The sequence below is a fragment of the Pongo pygmaeus genome, chromosome 6 (genome assembly GCF_028885625.2).
Source record: "Pongo pygmaeus isolate AG05252 chromosome 6, NHGRI_mPonPyg2-v2.0_pri, whole genome shotgun sequence".
Classification (NCBI taxonomy): Eukaryota; Metazoa; Chordata; class Mammalia; order Primates; family Hominidae; genus Pongo; species Pongo pygmaeus.
Genome location: NC_072379.2, coordinates 56,934,592 through 56,952,216, shown reverse-complemented (window position 1 = coordinate 56,952,216; position 17,625 = coordinate 56,934,592). Strand labels below are relative to the sequence as shown.

Here is a 17,625-nt window from a genome sequence, read left to right as displayed (position 1 = left end):
CCATCAGAGAAATGCAAATCAAAACCACAATGAGATACCATCTCACACCAGTTAGAATGGCAATCATTAAAAAGTCAGGAAACAACAGGTGCTGGGGAGGATGTGGAGAAATAGGAACACTTTTACACTGTTGGTGGGACTGTAAACTAGTTCAACCCTTGTGGAAGTCAGTGTGGCGATTCCTCAGGGATCTAGAACTAGAAATTCCATTCGACCCAGCCATCCCATTACTGGGTATATACCCAAAGGACTATAAATCATGCTGCTATAAAGACACATACACACGTATGTTTATTGCGGCATTATTCACAATAGCAAAGACTTGGAACCAACCCAAATGTCCAACAATGATAGACTGGATTAAGAAAACGTGGCACATATACACCATGGAATACTATGCAGCCATAAAAAATGATGAGTTCATGTCCTTTGTAGGGACATGGATGAAATTGGAAATCATCATTCTCAGTAAACTATCGCAAGAACAAAAAACCAAACACCGCATATTCTCACTCATAGGTGGGAATTGAACAATGAGAACACATGGACACAGGAAGGGGAACATCACACTTCGGGGACTGTTGTGGGGTTGGGGGAGGGGGGAGGGATAGCATTGGGAGATATACCTAATGCTAGATGACGAGTTGGTGGGTGCAGCGCACCAGCATGGCACATGTATACATATGTAACTTACCTGCACATTGCGCACATGTACCATAAAACCTAAAGTATAATAATAATAACAATAATAATAAAAGAAAAAAAATAAATAAATAAATAAATAAAATTACATCTTCCAAAAACCCTATTGCCAGAGTCCTGCAGCTGTAAGCATAATCACATCTCCTTTTTTTTTTTTTAACTTTTTCAAATTTTTGTGTTAAATAGAAGGCTAAAGGGTTAGACTTAAGTTTCTGCTACATGATCCTATTATGTTTACATGATTCTCTGTGGCTGAAACAAAGTTCTAATCAAAACTACTTTTGCTGAAGAAAAAATTCAGCCTCCATTTGGGTGTATTTTTAAGCAGTTATTCACAGTTATCACAAATTGTAAGCACAAAAAAACCTGACTGAAGAAGTAGGGATGCAACAATATAATATGAAAAAATTAGTTTAAATTACCAAAACAGCTATAAAAGTTGTAGTCGTAGCATACGCCCCGCTCTGTCAGAAGTAAGGTGTATAAAACCATTAAGTACTAATAGACTGCAGTTTTCAAAAAACCCCAAACACTCTATGTTGAAATTTTGGTTATTACATAATTATAATGGCATATTTTATAACACAAAATTATATTGTAACATCCCTATGAACATTTTATAAGCACCCGAGCTGCTGCAGAGCCTGGTAGCATTTGGTCAATAACTATTTTTATACTGTATTTTTTCTCAAAATATTTACGTATCTGTACAAAGTAACAGGGTTTGTTAGTTCTGCAGGTAACAGCAGCAGCTTGGCTTTCTTCTAACTTTATTTAAAAATAGCTTCATTCACTTATTCAATAATAAATACAAAAGTTTCTCTTATTTTACAGAAATCAAAAACTACAATAAACTGACTCATGGAATCAAGTATTTAAATGTATTTAGTGCAAGTTATTATCCCTTAGCTCTATCCCTAAGGAAGTCTTTTCAGTACATTCCTTGTTCAGTGGTATCTACTTTATTTAAAAACATTTTGAAGTTAGAGGGCCTGTCCCTTTTTAATAAGGCCATGGCCAGCACTCTCTGTCCCCTTCGCTGGTGATTTCAGCCTTACATTCGTAGGAAGGCCCCTGCCCAGGGCAAGGCAGCCATTGGCTCTTTGCCCCAGTAAAAGTTTCTCCTTAGTGAGACTAAAAAACCAAAACAGCGAAACCCACCCACAAGGGAAAAAAAAACAAAAAACAAACAAAAAAAGAAAGAAAAGGAAAAGAAAAAAAAGCAAAAGTGCTGGGCCATTCTGTAATTCCGTTGAACCTCGGCCACTTCAGGAACGCTGCTTCTGTCAGCTTCCTCCTGGCGCTTCTTTAACCTAAAGGACTGAGGAAATCAGAACTCCCAGAAGCTTTTTCAAAAAGTCATAAAATAGAAAACAAAAATATCTTTCTGTCTGCAAAATTCCAATGGTGTGTTGAATTGCCTCTTCCTAGGGACAAGCCGCCCGCTGAGCTAGCAAGGAATGCATTTCAGTTCATCCACTTCCGGCAGTTCACAGCTCCACAGTGACACGGAATCTTGTGCTGGTCATCTTCAAAGTCAAACTTATAGTCATAGCAGAGCTGCCCACGGCAAAGACACAGGGTAAGAAAGGACAGCAAGGAAGGCAATGGCGTTTCTGCCTCCATCTCCCTTGCATTTTAAAACCAGCAAACAAAACAGACGTAAATTAAGGAAGACCTGATTTCTTGAGGTTCCATGGGACCCTGGGGGAACCCTGAAAAGAGGCACTGTGCTTGCACAGAGGAAATGAGGGAGGCAGTATTTTTAAACTGCCAGATCTGAGAACGGGGAGCCTGACCGGAGAAAGCTGTATTTCTGTGACTTCTCATAATGCTGTCCCTGCAAGTGGATAGAGGGGACTGGAAGGGCAACTGCTTTCCTACCCCTCTCCCTAAAACCCAGAAGCCTTTCACTTCCCCTGATTTACCAAATGGGGCATGCAAGTCTGGGTGAGATGAACTGCCAGCTAACACTGTTTTCCCTCTTTCATTTTTCCTCACTCAAGACTGAAAGGATGTCTTTCTATTTAGAGGTCACCAAATTAACATCTCAGACCAATCAAGGTAGGTGGGAGTCTGCGTGAGTCCCATGGTACAAGCCTCACTGCGTGGCCCCTGCAGCCCCCACCACCCCAGAAAGACCCGATGCTGCAAAATGAAGGGGAGGCCCAGTAATTTCTAGGTCTCTTCTGATTGAAATGATTCTAGACACTAGCTGGAAAGACCTTCTACACAGAAAGGAAGGAAACCAGTGTTTACTGAGCAGCTGTTCTTGGCAATGATTCCACTGCTTTCTTTCAGGTATCTGCTGAGTCCTTACAAGAGCCTGGTAAGGAAGTCATTTTCTCCATCTTGCAGAAGATAAAATAGGGGCTCAGATTAAACTACTTACTCAAGAATACTCAAGTAGGAAGGAGGCAGGTGGCCCTGGGCTGAGTCTCTTCTGACCACCATGGTAGCCATTGGTTACTGGCACCGTGCCAGGGCTCCCACACACTGTCTTATTTACATGTTACTTTGAGATGTATAACGGGCCTTGGGTCTAGTTGGATCCTTATTCTTGACTAAGAAAGGAGATTCCACAAAGACCCAAAATACAGATAGAGTCCCACGAATGCCATGGCTATGTTCATGAAGGGAGAGGAGCACCAACAAAGCCAAGCCACTTGCCTCACTCCCCAAATGCGGGACGTTTCCTACAGAAACCAAGCCTGCTGCTCAGTGACAGCTTTCCAGGAAATGCCAATTCCAGAACCAAGGTACCTGAATCACAGTGGGAAAGACCAAGTTGGGAAGCAAATGCAGCAATTAAGGCCAAAAATAATCCCAACGGGTGAGACGCCGGACCAGAGTCACCTCTGAGAGCACGGAGACAAATAGCAAGCTTGGCACTCGGCATTTTGAAGACAACAACCCACACCTGAACTGCTGGAGAATGTGACGATGTGGGCACTTGGTTAAGCATGCAATGATCGTCAGCGTGAGCACACAATCCTCAGCAGCACGGCTGCCCAGATTTGCCACCCATAGCCCAACAGTGCCATCCCAAGAGCCACGGCCCCCTTGGAGACGGACAGGGATGCACTTCAGAGGGGACACTGCCAAACTGTGTCCAGGTTAAGGGGATAAAGAAGGATCCTATGGCACATAGAAATGATACCACCTGGGTGCCATGGGGATGCTGAACCTGTGGCACAGAAGGGAAGGGAGAGGTGACAGCAAATGCTCACAGAGCTGCCATGTGGAGGAAGGTGAACTGGAATGCCTGAAGGGTGAGATATTGCAGGGTGGGAACATCTGGCCTACTATAGACAGAGTTTTTATCACAACAAAGAACTGGGAAACAAGTGAGTAAGTGACCTGTGTGAGGAGGGAACTATTCACCCAGGATCTGAACAACATGGCAGACGCAATCTCTCACACTCTTACCTCTTCTCCTTTCTGGATTCTCCGATTGGAGCTGATGATAATTTTGTGTCCTCTCTCAAAAGTCACCACTTCAGCCACACAATTAGGTGCACACGAATGGTTGATATACCTGCAAGCCACCATGTCAGAAAACTATATTGTAAAACAGCTAGAAGCAGCTTTAAAAACTTCCCATTTATTGAGAAAGCAGTTTTTGCTAATTAAATTTCTATTTGCCCATTGTTAGAAGCACAAATATAAAATTTAAATAAAAATTCTCAAAACTCATTTGCTCTGAATGTTTAGTCACTGCCAGGCTGCAGTGAGAGCCTTTCCCTTGGCTTCAGTGTTCTCTCCACCAGCACTGGCCCCATGAGCAAAAGCACTCCCCGTCAGGTTCCTCGCTGTCTCACCTTGCAGGCCCTCCTGTGAGCGTCGTGTCAATCACGTGGTCGTTATCTATGCGGAACATGTACACACCACGGTTCTGAGGGAAAAGTCAGTCAGTAAGTCATCAATGTCGACCTGAAACTCCCCTCTGTGTTCCTATCCACACCAGGAGGACTCAGTCGAAACTGAACGGAACGGCACCCTCATCACCCTTACTGTGGATATTCTGTTAGGCACAGATGACATTTACATGGCACGAATGGAAAGCATGGAATCAGTAGGTTGTGTGTGAAGCCAGCCTCATTAATTTACAGTTGTCTATCAAAGTAAACCATAACACCAATTGAAAGAGATAAAACTGATAAAAATACAATAATATACAGATATGGCTTTTGTTTAAAGCTGAATGCAGCATTGACAGATTTCATTCTGCCTTTCAGGGTGTCTGGTTGGCATGGAGAAAGGGAGAGGTTGATGGTGCTGTTTATACAATCGCGGGGACCAGACACCTACCTGAGACTCATAAAGTTTCTCTTTTCTGTTTGCTACTTCATTTCGAATGATAGTCCCGATATACTCAATGACCATGGTGTGCTTCTCAATTTCTCTAGCAGCATACAGGCCCAGCCCCTAAAAAAAAAAAAAAAAAAAAAAAAAAGTGTTTACATACTTCCAATTTATGTGACAACAAGTCTTTTTTCTGTTTTTCATACAAAGGTTTCACCCTTGGGTCTTATTAGAAGCCATACTTAAGTTTCACTTGAATTCAAATCATTTTTGAATATGCTGTTTTCTGAAATTTAAAAAATTGGACATTTTTACTACTTAAAACTATGCCATCACTAGCTTATTCCTACGTCTTTTTTAGCACTAAATTCTTAGGGTCTATGTATAAAGTAGTACTTTATACATATGTATACTTGGCTGTCTTATGTATTGGCTGTCTTATGTATTAGGCTATCTAACCTTCCAGATGACATAGCTGAGTTCCCACCAACTAAATAAGCTTATTGACTTGTGGTGTTTATTTTACCCCAATACTATTTCAAAAAAGACATAATAAATTTAATAACATAGAAATCGGGCTAACTATAACCAATCACTGATACTGTAAACAGGGTTCAGACTTGGCTCTGAGTTTCCCAGGAGCCAGGGCAAAGAGCACACACAGGAAACGTCACTCTGCTGTAAATATCAGGAATGCTGGAAACAAATGAAGCTCTTGGGGAAGGTAAATTTTTCACTAATACAAAATTCTGAGGCTGGGAAAGAAGTTTGAACTGGCTGAAATGGAAGCAGCTCTCACTGTGCAGCTTGTACTCCCGTGCTGGTGGCCTGCTAGGTGCACTATTTTAGGTTGGTAGCACAACTTGTAGAGAAACATACTAAAAAAATATGGGTCTTTCCCATAAATAGTTGTATTTTCTTGTCCCAATTTTGGGTTTTTGCCCTTAATTCCGACTAGAAGGCAACTGAATGCAAAAGTACTAGACTAGATGTACTAGACTAGATGCAACTAAATCAGAAGTACTAGACTAGAATGCAATTCGAGAATTGAACTGAATTCTAGAATGCAGAAATCAACTGCATTCTAGTCGGAATTACTAGGACCACCATGTGCTGCCCCAGCTGCGTCCTCATGAAGCACATCCGGGAGCACACGGTGGGAAGGGCCATGTGAGAGACTTTAGTATGTGAACTGATTTATCCTCTGAACAAGCATCTTTGATTATCTGTTCTACTCCAGATACAACTCACAAGTGAATGAACCAGAACACACAAAAAGTACGTATGGAGATCAATATAGTGTGGTTTAAGAATAAACAAGATCAGTGGAAATGAAGAGATTCTAAATAGGCCAGGTGTGGTGGCTCACGCCTATAATCCCAGCACTTTGGGAAGCCAAGACAGGTGGATCCCTTGAGGTCAGGAGTTTAAGACCAGCCTGGCCAACATGGTGAAACCCCGTCTCTACTAAAAATACAAAAATTAGCTGGGCGTGGTGGCGTGTGCCTGTAATCCCAGCTACTAGGGAGGCTGAGCCAAGAGAATTGCTTGAGCCCCAGAGGCAGAGGTTGCAGTGAGCTGAGATCATGCCACTGTACTCCAGCCTGGGCAACAAAGCGAGACTCCAGAGGCTGAGGCATGAGAATCGCTTTAATCTGGGAGGCAGAGGTTGCAGTGAGCCGAGATGGCACCACTGCACTCCAGTCTGGCTGACAGAGTGAGACTCCATCTCAGAAAAGAGAAATAGATCCCTGCATGTATGAAAATCTAATGTATAGTAGTAACTGGTATTAAAATTCAGTTTATAGTCAAGATTTCGTGGGGTTAAAAGAAGAAAAAGGCCAGGTGCGGTGGCTCACACCTGTAATACCAGCACTTTGGGAGGCAGAGGTGGGCGGGTCACAAGGTCAGGAGTTTCAGGTCCAGCCTGGCCAATATGGTGAAACCCCATCTCCACTTAAAAAAAAAAAAAAAATTAGCCGGGCATGGTAGTGCACACCTGTAGTCCCAGTTACTTGGGAGGCTGAGGCAGAAGAATTGCTTGAACCTGGGAGGCAGAGGTTGCAGTGAGCCGAGATCGTGCCACTGCACTCCAGCCTGGGTGACAGAGGAAGACTCCGTCTCAAAAAAAAAAAAAAAAAAATTCATGCCAGCCACGCGGGCTCATGCCTGTAATCCCAGCACTTTGGGAGGCCGAGACAGGTGAATTGCTTGAGTCAGGAGTTCAAGACCAGCCTGGACAACATGGCAAAACCTCATCTCTAAAAAAATGTTTTTAAAAATTAGCCAAGTATTGTGGCATGCACCTGTAGCCCTGGCTACTCAGGAGGCTGAGGTAAGAGGATCGCTTGAGCCGAGGAGATCGAAGCTGCAGTGAGCTGAGATTGTGCCACCGCACTCCAGCCTGGGTGACAGAGTGAGACCCTGTCTCAAAAAAGAAGAAAGAAAATCAGTTAAATATGAGTGGGTTACTTCTAAATGGTCCTTCAACAACTGGTTATCCAATGGAACAAAACGAAATTATATTTTTAAAATGTTATGCAAGAAATACTCTAGAATACATATATAATCTAGGGTCTTGACCAAGACTAGATGCAATAGAAAATTATGTATGTTTATTTATATAAACATTAACTTTTACAAGAAAAAAGATGTCACACTTGCTGGTAGGCAAAGGATATTTTGTAGGGGAAAATTCTGAATAGTGTAAACTGCTAAAAATTGAAAAATGAACAAAGGATATGAATACGCAATTCCTATGAAAGCAAATCCAAATGGCCGACATGAAAAGCTGCCTATTCAATTAAGGTAACAACATCAGTCTATATTTATCAGACCAACTAAACAAAAAAATAGTAACACCAACTACAAATGGGAAACAAGAAAACAGTCTCACATGCTTCAGGAAGAAGTGTGCAGTAAGAGCCTTTTTAGAAAATTGGCAATATCTATTTAAATGAAAAGTACACACGCTTTTACACAGAAACCTCACGTTTGGGAATATACCCCATAGGAGTGAAACTATTAATTCATTGTGATATTTGTACAAGATATAGCAACACTGTTTGTTATGAGAAAGATTATAAATAAAATAAACACTCATCAGTAATGCAATGGTTTAACTGCAGTTCATCAACACTATGGAACATCACGTAACCATTAAAAAGAATGAAATGAAGCTACCTCAGTTGATCGAGAGGGATCTCTGATTATTACAGAGAAAAGGAAGACGGAGAAAAATAAATATAACATGATTCCACTTTTATATATGTACATAAAAGTGTATATATTTCTAAGATATTAGCACAGAAAAACAGGATACATATTAGATCATCCACGGGATCCCCAGGGAAGTGGACAGATGGGAGGGTGGCAGGATGAAATGAGTAAAGAGACAGAAACCAGAGCTCTCAAAAATGCTTCAGGTTAAAGATGACAGGTTGAACACAGTTAAGATACCCACTAAAATCACAGTAAAAGCACACTCCTCAAGAACACGAATGGGTATAAGAGTGAATGGACTATTTAAAATGAAAAGTAATTGACTTAGCAGGGGAAAGCTAGAACTGGAAGGAGTAGAGGCAAAGCACTAATTCACCCACAAAATCCGAGAGAGGCTGTTGCCTCTCTAGGGGCAACAGCAGAGAAAACATAGATACTCCACTCATAATGTAAAAACAAAATATCAAACAACAAGATCAAGAGCAGAAAGGGCTCATAGCTAATCTCTAAAAATAGACAAGAAAGATTAGCAGATAAAGTAGAGGAAGTCTCAGAAAGAACAGAGAGACAAGGAAACAAAAAACAGAAGGGGAGAAAGGATGTAAGACAGAAATTATTCTCTGGCATGCATGAGAATCATCCAGGAGGCCCCACCTCCAGAGCTGGATTCAGTGAGGCTGGGCTGGGGCCCCCGAACCTGCACGTCCTAACAAGCTCCCAGGTGATACTGCTGCTTCTAGTCTCAGGTCCACACTCTGAGATCCTGAATCTCAGGAGTTTTAGTGCAAACACAGAGGAAACAGAGGGGCAGAACTTGCAAAAGAATGAATACAAAACACGTTTCTCAGACAGAAGGTCACAATGCTCCAGGTTGAAAGGGCTCATCAAGGGAGGAAAGCAATCAACAAAAAGACCTTCAGTGAGGTGTAGTTCTGTGAAATGTCCAAATATCAATAAAGAGAAGATCCTACAAACTTCTAGTGAGGAGTAAAAGGGTTCCAACAAAGGAACAAGAATCTGAATGAGTATAGACAAAGGAATGCTGATCCAATTTATATGGTAAAGATACTTTGCTGGCTGCTGAGAAGGAACTGGATGGGAGGAGACAGCCAGGCCTGCAGTGGTACAGGCAAGTGATATGTGGCTCAAGATAGGGCTGGGAAACCTAAGAGTGGATCTGAGAGAATTTTTAGGAGAAAACAGAACTTGATGATGCTTTAGGTTTAATCTGGCAGTACTGAAGCCAATGTACACAAACGGTAACACCACTCAGCAAGGAGCCTGTAGGATGGCGGGGTTTAGGAGCTGGACAAGTTTGACAAAGTAAGAGCTTTGTAATTCCATTCTGAGACATCCAAGGAGAAAAATGCTGAACAGGCATTTGGATATTTGGGTCTGCAGCTCAGGAAGTATGGACTATAGGTGTAAACTTAAATGCTTAGCCTATACACAGCCTTACTTGTAAGACAGTCCACAGTCTACCAAAAAACGTGCACTGATTTCATGAAACGGTAGCTTCCAAAAGATAAGGTAACTTCCAAAATTGGTGTACCTTTGGAAAATATTTTCATTTGTATTTCTCTCAAGTGCTTGAAACAGGTCTACTGAGCACTCCACAAATCCAGTGTGTGCAAATTACAATGCTACCTGCCTCCCAGGAGCTCTCAACAAGATGCAAAGATGTGGATTCCACTGGTCTGCTTTCCATTTGGGGAAGCCAATCACCAAGATCCAAGACTACATATTAAATCCCTAGTGTTACGAAGGGACAGGATTTGATAGGATTTTGAAAACATGTTTCTGTCCCTGCAGCTATGTGAAATCATTTTCACATACTGGACATCAATAGCTTCAGATTGCTAGACTCCACCCTGTCTCTCCACTTCCTGTACACAAAGTATTTCTTCACCTGAATCCGAGACCGTGCCAGATACACATTGGATTTCCACTCAGTCTTCTTCTTCCGGTACTTCGATGACTTGGAGTGAACAAACTGTTTACTATAAGGTGCGTTCAGTTCTCCAGTGACTGTGCTCTGAAATGACTTTGAGGTGCTGGTGCTGTTTAAGGTGTGAGGCCTGCAGACAATGGCATATCAACAGGAAAAAAATAAAAGGAAAACTGAAGATACCTCTGAGTAATGCCCAAAACCAGGTTAATTCAAATTCTTACAACAACATACATGGAAAGCTGCCTAGCAGAGACACACGGCGAGTTCTCTTATGTAGTTGGGCACATACACAGCCAGACAGCAGGGTTTGTAAGCAGTAGACAAATAAGGCACAGGAAATCACTAATATGCCTAGAAACCCTGGGCTGTACTATGTGAAGTTAAAACAAAATACCTTAACACAAACCTCTTGACATGGGCACTCATTTTAGGTTCAGAACGGGCACAACCTGTGGGGTTAATGGCAAGAGGAAGTTCCATGAGAGGATTTCGGCCATATCGGAAGGTATAGTCTTCACATGCCTCAACCCCAGGTAGCTGAAAAGAAGCAAAGTAGACACAAAGTCACCCCATCTGGTGGAGACTACAGACAATCTCAAGCTGGTCAAAGGATGGCCCACGACACAAATAACTCATCAGCGTTTTCCCCGATAATAAAATGGTCTTCTAGCTTATGTTAACACTATTGGCCTGCAGGTAGATCTACTTAAATATGAGTATGCAAATTCAGTTTCAAAGCCAAACTTAGGTAAACCCTGCCAAATGCTCCTTGAAGAAAAAGATTAGCCCATGCAACAAACACTGGCTGACCAATATACACGCTTGTGTGATTTCAGGGTCTGACTGAAACACACAATACCCACAAACACAGGGCATGTAGTGATTCACATTTAGTTCTTTCACCCGTATTAATGCCAACTTTTGTATCTCTGTCTGGAATTTTACAATTAAAAACAGTTAAAAAATCATCTATATGGTTTCTTTCTTGATCGTTTCTCACTTCTTTCAATTTGACTCTGATATGATGAGGTCATCGCTCTCCATGTCCTGGGAGCATAAAGCATAGGTGTTAACTCAAGCTTTACTCAAAGTCATTTACATGTTAAAGGTCTTTTCTGGAATACATTGCTTGTGAAATTTATTTCTCTATAGTCATAATATCACTTAGGCAGGGCGATTCCAAAGAAAACAATTAGGCACATTACTCAGTGGCTTTTGGGGTTTCCTCTGCCTGTCCAAAGAAAACACACCAATGATATTTTTATTCTTGAAAACAATGCCTTAGAATCATACAATTTTCTAAAACTATTGTGTAGATATGGTTCAGTTAGACTCACTGACATTAATCTTTTAAGCAAAGAAATGTCAAGAGAGGACATATATCAGTGCTGCTGCGATCTACTGCCCTCTAGTGACTTCATCCTAGGAAGAGGGCAGGAGAGTGGCCATAAATACCCAAGTGTCAGGAAATGGGCACACTGACATTCTGAGGTGGGAGAAACTTTAGAAAGGCAAGGGAAGAAGAGAGTGTCCTCACTCATCCAACACACCCAGAAGATGTGACAAGCCTGGTGTCCTTCACCCCTGCTTGCCTCCAGCCTGGAAGAGAACCTGAAGTTTGTTAACTACCTCAACTGGGTGAATACCAACACGTACTGAGCTCTCCCGATTAATCACCAATGCCTTATTCCTCTAAGAGAAACGAGTTAATCCACAGGCTCAGCCACTTTCTGAAGAGTGCCACAAATGTTACAGCATGTGTTCAAGTGGTCACACTGAATTAGGAAAGCAATTCCAATCTCAAAGCCTGACCAAGACACTCACTGATTCCGCTATGCGTGCCACTGCAGAGACGGTCAGGCCAAACAGATCCTCTTCTTTTAAATACGCTGGGAAAAGCTAGAGCATTTCAGACTTTTTTCTCACACATGCCACAGGCTCCAAAATCTTATCCCAGACACCTACATAGGGACAAAAACATAATCTTTATGGGAAATAGGATACAGTATAAAAAACAAGAGCAAAATGAAGAATAACCACTCACAAGGATTTACTAATTTCCAAATAAATCCTGTTGGGCAATAATCTAATAAATCTGTTTGGTAATAATCTAATGAACCTGTTTATTAAATGGCAGCAATTTTTTTTAAAGACCTAAATTTTGGGGAAAATAATAGATTAAGGACATTAAAGTGAAAAAATTTAATGTAACTGAAATTCATGCAAACAGTTCATTTACTTTCATAGTGGCCATATAACATACCAGATTTTAAAATGATTAGTCTAATTGGTAATGTCGATAGCTATGATCCTTTCCCCTCAGATTTAAATTAAAATGTTAAATTGATATTTTCTTTGGAATTATCTTTAGAGTATTTTCAGACTTTTTTTTTTTAAAGTACTAAACTTAAGAAAGCAGCTCCACATACTTTTGTTTGTGTACTTTCTACATAAGCAAAAGTGACAATCTAGACTTAACCACGGAGGTCCAAACTAAGTGTTTAATTTCCATCTCTAAACTTAAGTAATATCTGATGTTCCTAAGATAAGACAATGTATACAGTATGGTTTAGATGTCATTCCTGCCTTCTAGAAAATGATTTTAAGAAAAAGGGGGTCCCCATCGGGTACGGTGGCTCACACCTGTAATCCCAGCACTTTGGGTGGCTGAGGCAGGTGGATCAGCTGAGGTCAGGAGTTTGAGACCAGCCTGGCCAACATGCCAAAACCCCTAAAATACTAAAAATACAAAATTAAAAACTACTAAAAATATAAAAATTAGCCAGGCATGGTAGTGTAAGCCTGTAATCTCAGCTACTTGGGAGGCTGAGGCAGGAGAATCACTTGAACCCAGGAGGCGGAGGTTACAGGGAACTGAGATCGCGCCATTGCAGTCAAGACTGTGCAACAAAAGAGAAACTCCATCTCAAAAAAAAAAAAGAAGAAGAAGAAAAAGAAAAAGGAGGTCCCCAATGCAAATGACAGGCAACCTTTATCTACAAATCATTCTCGGATTTACTTCACCAACTCTTATGTTCAAAGATATATTGACTATGAAAGTGTTTAGACAACTGTGTAGCAAAGAGAGCAAGGTGTGAGAACACAAAGATTGGCATTTGTAAATGACAAAAACACATTATAAAATATAAAACGAACATGAGACAAACATGGAAAATTGACAAAATACATTCATTAGCCTGACATCAGAGTAAGTAGCTCTGCACAGCATGTGAATGGCAGACGTTACCTTTAGGTGAGATGTCACTTAGAACCAGGTCTTCATGGCCTTGTTCACAATCCTGATGACAAACACTGGGCGCCCATCCTTCTCCTCGATGGAGCACAGGTAGCAGCAGCGCCTGTTGGCATAGCACGTGCTCCAGTACAGCCGGCTGGTTTCATAGCCCACAGGGAAGAGTGCTTTAGGAGAATGGAATGCTTGCATCTGCTGTGGAAGCAGCTGACCGATTGTGTGGAAGATGAGGCTACCCACGTGCAAGGTATGGTCCTGTTCTCCTCGTTGCACGATGCTAGCAATCTGTCGCACCTCATCGCGCTGAACATAGACCCTCCTGAAGACTGCAAAGTAACTTAATTCTTGCTCATGAATTCCCTTTGGTTTGTGCATGGGGCAAAGCATAGTTTTGTCCTTAAAAAACATGCATTGTGCTTTAATGGCACAAGTAAAGTGATAAATGTTGGTGCATCGATATCTGTGGCATCCACTAGTGGCACCTGTCTTGTGACAGAAGACACATTTCATTTGTAGGCCTCTCCTCAGAGCTAGCTCCACATTTATTAAGGCACCAGCCTGGGTCTCATAGACCTCCGTGGACCACACAGCGCAGTTCAAGTGGACCCACAGATCCAAGTCAAGGTTGAGTAGCCTTGCTGGTCCATCTGTCAATCCATCACCTTCTTCATGACAAAAGCAACACTTCCGATAGTCTTTGGGCACAGGATCAGGTTTAAGGGAAGTGCCCAATTTCTTTAGAAATTCATCTATTTCATCCTCACAAGGTGGTTTAAATGTCCCCCTAGGGATTACAATATGAATGCTCCACTTCTTCCATTTCATTCCTCTCCACTTTTTATTAAGCGGCCTGCAATCTTCAAACCCACCATGGACAGCTCTTAGCTGAGGCTTCAGCTTGACTGTCACCTTCAGCTCATCTGGCTTGGCCTCGACTTGGGCTGCTTCAAAAGCAGGAGGGAAGGCGATGGGTGGTGAGACAGGGGGAGAAGCTTTCTCTGGGAGCTGGGGGGAGACAGTGCACATCCAAAGTGGAGATGTTGTTGCTGTACTGATGAAATGCTTTGGAAGGCGTTTCTCTCATAGGTGATTGTGGCAATGAAGGAATGGATTCCTGGGCAACATAAAGAAACCATGACAAAGAAAAATAATTCACAAGCCCGAAAAGCAATTCTTGTTAAGACAAGAAGCTGAGCAGTATGACTGAAGAGGATGGGTGACCTGAGGGGCAGAGGGAGAGTCAGCAGTAAGTGCTGGGGGCTCATGCACCGCAGAAGCTGACCATGCTCTAAGGTGCACAGGGATAGAGAGCGGGTGATGGCAGCTGTGCCGCATCCTTTCGAGGCCTTTTCCACAAGGCCATAATTCTGGAGAATATTCTGCTCTTACACTTTCTGGGACAATCCCCTTTCTAGCTATATTAAAACCAGAAAAAGAAAAAAAAAACACACACACACACAATGCTGTCAGAAGAGCTAATATAATTTGTACAATGGAACAGTGTTTTTTGTTTAACCAAATAAGAACGCTGCAGCATCATTTCTTGAGAGCTTATCTCCACTCTAAAATTCATATCTGTTAATCTCAGGCTTAATCAATTAGTGTAAATGTTAGAGAAAGGGAAGGAGCCCTTGTCAACAAATGAATCATACTAACTTTTCTCTGAGGCTTCTCAGGTCTGATCCGGCTGCTGAAACAGTTGAGCTGAGGGGAAATCTCCAATAGCTTATTTACTTTATGGTACAGAGTATCAAAAACTAATAAACACCAACCCACAGGCTGCCCTCTTTTCACATGCCCCAATCCTGACAAGGTGTCTGAAAAAAGACATGCCTTATACCAAATCAGGCAGGGACTGCACACCAACTTAAACTATCTGGTGAAAAAAAAATCCTTCTTGCATTTAGGCTGATGTATTTTAAGGTCTAAATTTATTTGTCATCTAGCTTGGATTTTATTACAGGCATACTACAGACAACTACCTGTTAAAAATAAGTCTTCAGAATGTTCTTCTGTGAAAGACATACCAGAGCAATAACCTGGATGGAGGAATGACTGGCAGTATTACTGTACAGGAAAAGCTTCCTTCAAAACATGATTACAAACATATCATTTGTATCAACTATTAGTTGGACACACTCAAATTACATAAAATCAAGTAAAGCAGACCTCTTTCACCATACTGTGAGCAAAGTGTTTTCTCTTAAAATGCACAAATAGTCTTAAATTTTATCTTTAAACAGGTTTTCCTATTGGGGTAACATCAATAAAAATAATTTTAAAATATTAACATATTTACGGCCGGGTGCAGTGGCTCACACCTGTATGTAATCCCAGCACTTTGGGAGGCTGAGGTGGGCGGATCACGAGGTCAGGAGTTTGAGACCAGCCTGGCCAACATGGTGAAACCCCATCTCTACTAAACTACAAAAATTAGCTGGGCGTGGTGGCGTGCACCTCTAATCCCAGCTACTCAGGAGGCTGAGGCAGGAGAATTGCTTGAATTGGGAGGCGGAGTCTGCAGTGAACCAAGATGTGCCAATGCCCTTCAGCCTGTGGGACCAGAATGAGACTCCGTCTCAAAAAAAATATTAAACTGGTAAAATTAAAGATTTTAATATTAGTGTTCTGTTTACTGAACTTTTAAAACATAACTCTGCCCACTTTTGTCAAATAACTAAGTTGAAAGGGTAACACGACTCAAGGCTCCCTTCACCCTCTCCTCCTCTGCCGGGTCAGCACCTGCTTTGGATTCCCCACACAGAGCTCCATGAAGGCACGGACACATCTTTATTCACTCCCATATGCCCAGAACACAGAAGTCACTCGTTATACATTGTTATCAGCTGAGATTATCCTAATCTCACCTTGTTTTCTGAGTTTTTCACTTGTGCAGTTGATGAATAAAGAATAAAGCAGTTATTACTACAGAAGACAATGTCCTTCTCTACCCTCTTGGTGCTTTCTCGGGAATCCTGAAAAGCAAAGAGAAATGTGTGGGAATCTCAACAAGTCAAAATTTAATAAAAACAGGATCTATACATTGTTTTTATGTTATATTCAAAAGTGACAGTGGTTCTTTATCTTAATAGTAGAAAGGAAACTATGTTCCAATATTTAGCATGTGATAATTTAGCTAGGGAAAAAATACATGTACAAAACCAAACTATGTGGTCCACGGTTCACTCTATTTAAAAATAGGTAGTCCTCATAATATTCCCTTTAACAGCCTGTTGTAGCTCTTTGGTGTTCAGCCCAAGCACGTCTGATATATGCTGGTGCCATCACCAGGAACATGTGTCCATCACACCACCATAGTTGTTGTCTCTCTCTGATGTTGGAAGAGACACTGCCAAGGACATTTTCACTGGAGGTAGGAGGTGGGGTCATAAAAGGAATAGCAAAGTACCTTGTTCAAAAGGGTCAGATCTTTGAAAGATTTCCGCACACCACTTCCAAGAATAACCACTTTACAATGACAACACCACTGTGGTCTGAGTGCTGCGCTTTCTGCAATACCATGACTAGAATCCTTATATCCAGAAAGACCTAAAGGCAATCAACTTTTGTTAGTAATTAAAACTGACTGATAACACAAGGTGGCACATGGTGAAAAATTACGCAGTATCAACTCATTACAACATGGTTCATTAACTTTACATTATTCTTTAATTAATAAAAAAAATTTATCTTCTAAACAATGGTTACAGAGTCGATTATCTGACACTAGGGCAGAAATAAAGAAACATGCCTATTCTCAAATAGCTGGGAAAGCAATGGCAGTATAAAAGAAGAATCAAATAAAACTAAGTCACCAAGAGAGATTAGTATTCAGTCTAAGTACAAAGTAAGACAGAGAGGGAAACAGATATTACTATTCAGTCTAAGTACAAAGTAAGACAGAGAGGGAAACAGATATTACTACTCAGTCTAAGTACAAAGTAAGACAGAGAGGGAAACAGATATTACTTTCGCTTGCAGGTTAAGATGGTTAAAAAACATTTTATGAAAGATACAATGATATACGTATAAGAGTCTTAAATAAGTGTGACTTGCAGAGTCAGAAATGAGGAAAGAGCCAAGGCCAAGGATAAGAAGGTAAATAAGGACTCAGGAATTAGAAAGCATCATTCAGGTGCAGTGTGAAGGCAAAAAGGATCAGGGAAAAAGTGACAGAACAGCTAGAAGCCAA

At 41.4% G+C, this 17,625-nt stretch overlaps 1 protein-coding gene across 1 annotated transcript in view; it reads right to left on the bottom strand.

Annotated features, from left to right (window-relative positions):
* Nucleotides 1-609: 609 nt before the first annotated feature.
* Nucleotides 610-17,625, bottom strand: part of LOC129041531 (histone-lysine N-methyltransferase 2C-like) — a 61,090-nt gene continuing 44,074 nt past the window's right edge. The window contains 12 exon segments of the mRNA XM_063667423.1: nucleotides 610-2,262; nucleotides 4,132-4,240; nucleotides 4,524-4,597; nucleotides 5,014-5,130; nucleotides 10,139-10,307; nucleotides 10,575-10,717; nucleotides 12,005-12,141; nucleotides 13,428-13,475; nucleotides 13,478-14,444; nucleotides 14,446-14,547; nucleotides 16,301-16,408; nucleotides 16,843-16,982. Coding sequence (XP_063523493.1) covers nucleotides 2,170-2,262; nucleotides 4,132-4,240; nucleotides 4,524-4,597; nucleotides 5,014-5,130; nucleotides 10,139-10,307; nucleotides 10,575-10,717; nucleotides 12,005-12,141; nucleotides 13,428-13,475; nucleotides 13,478-14,444; nucleotides 14,446-14,547; nucleotides 16,301-16,408; nucleotides 16,843-16,982 — 2,207 coding nt within the window. The 3' untranslated portion in view covers nucleotides 610-2,169.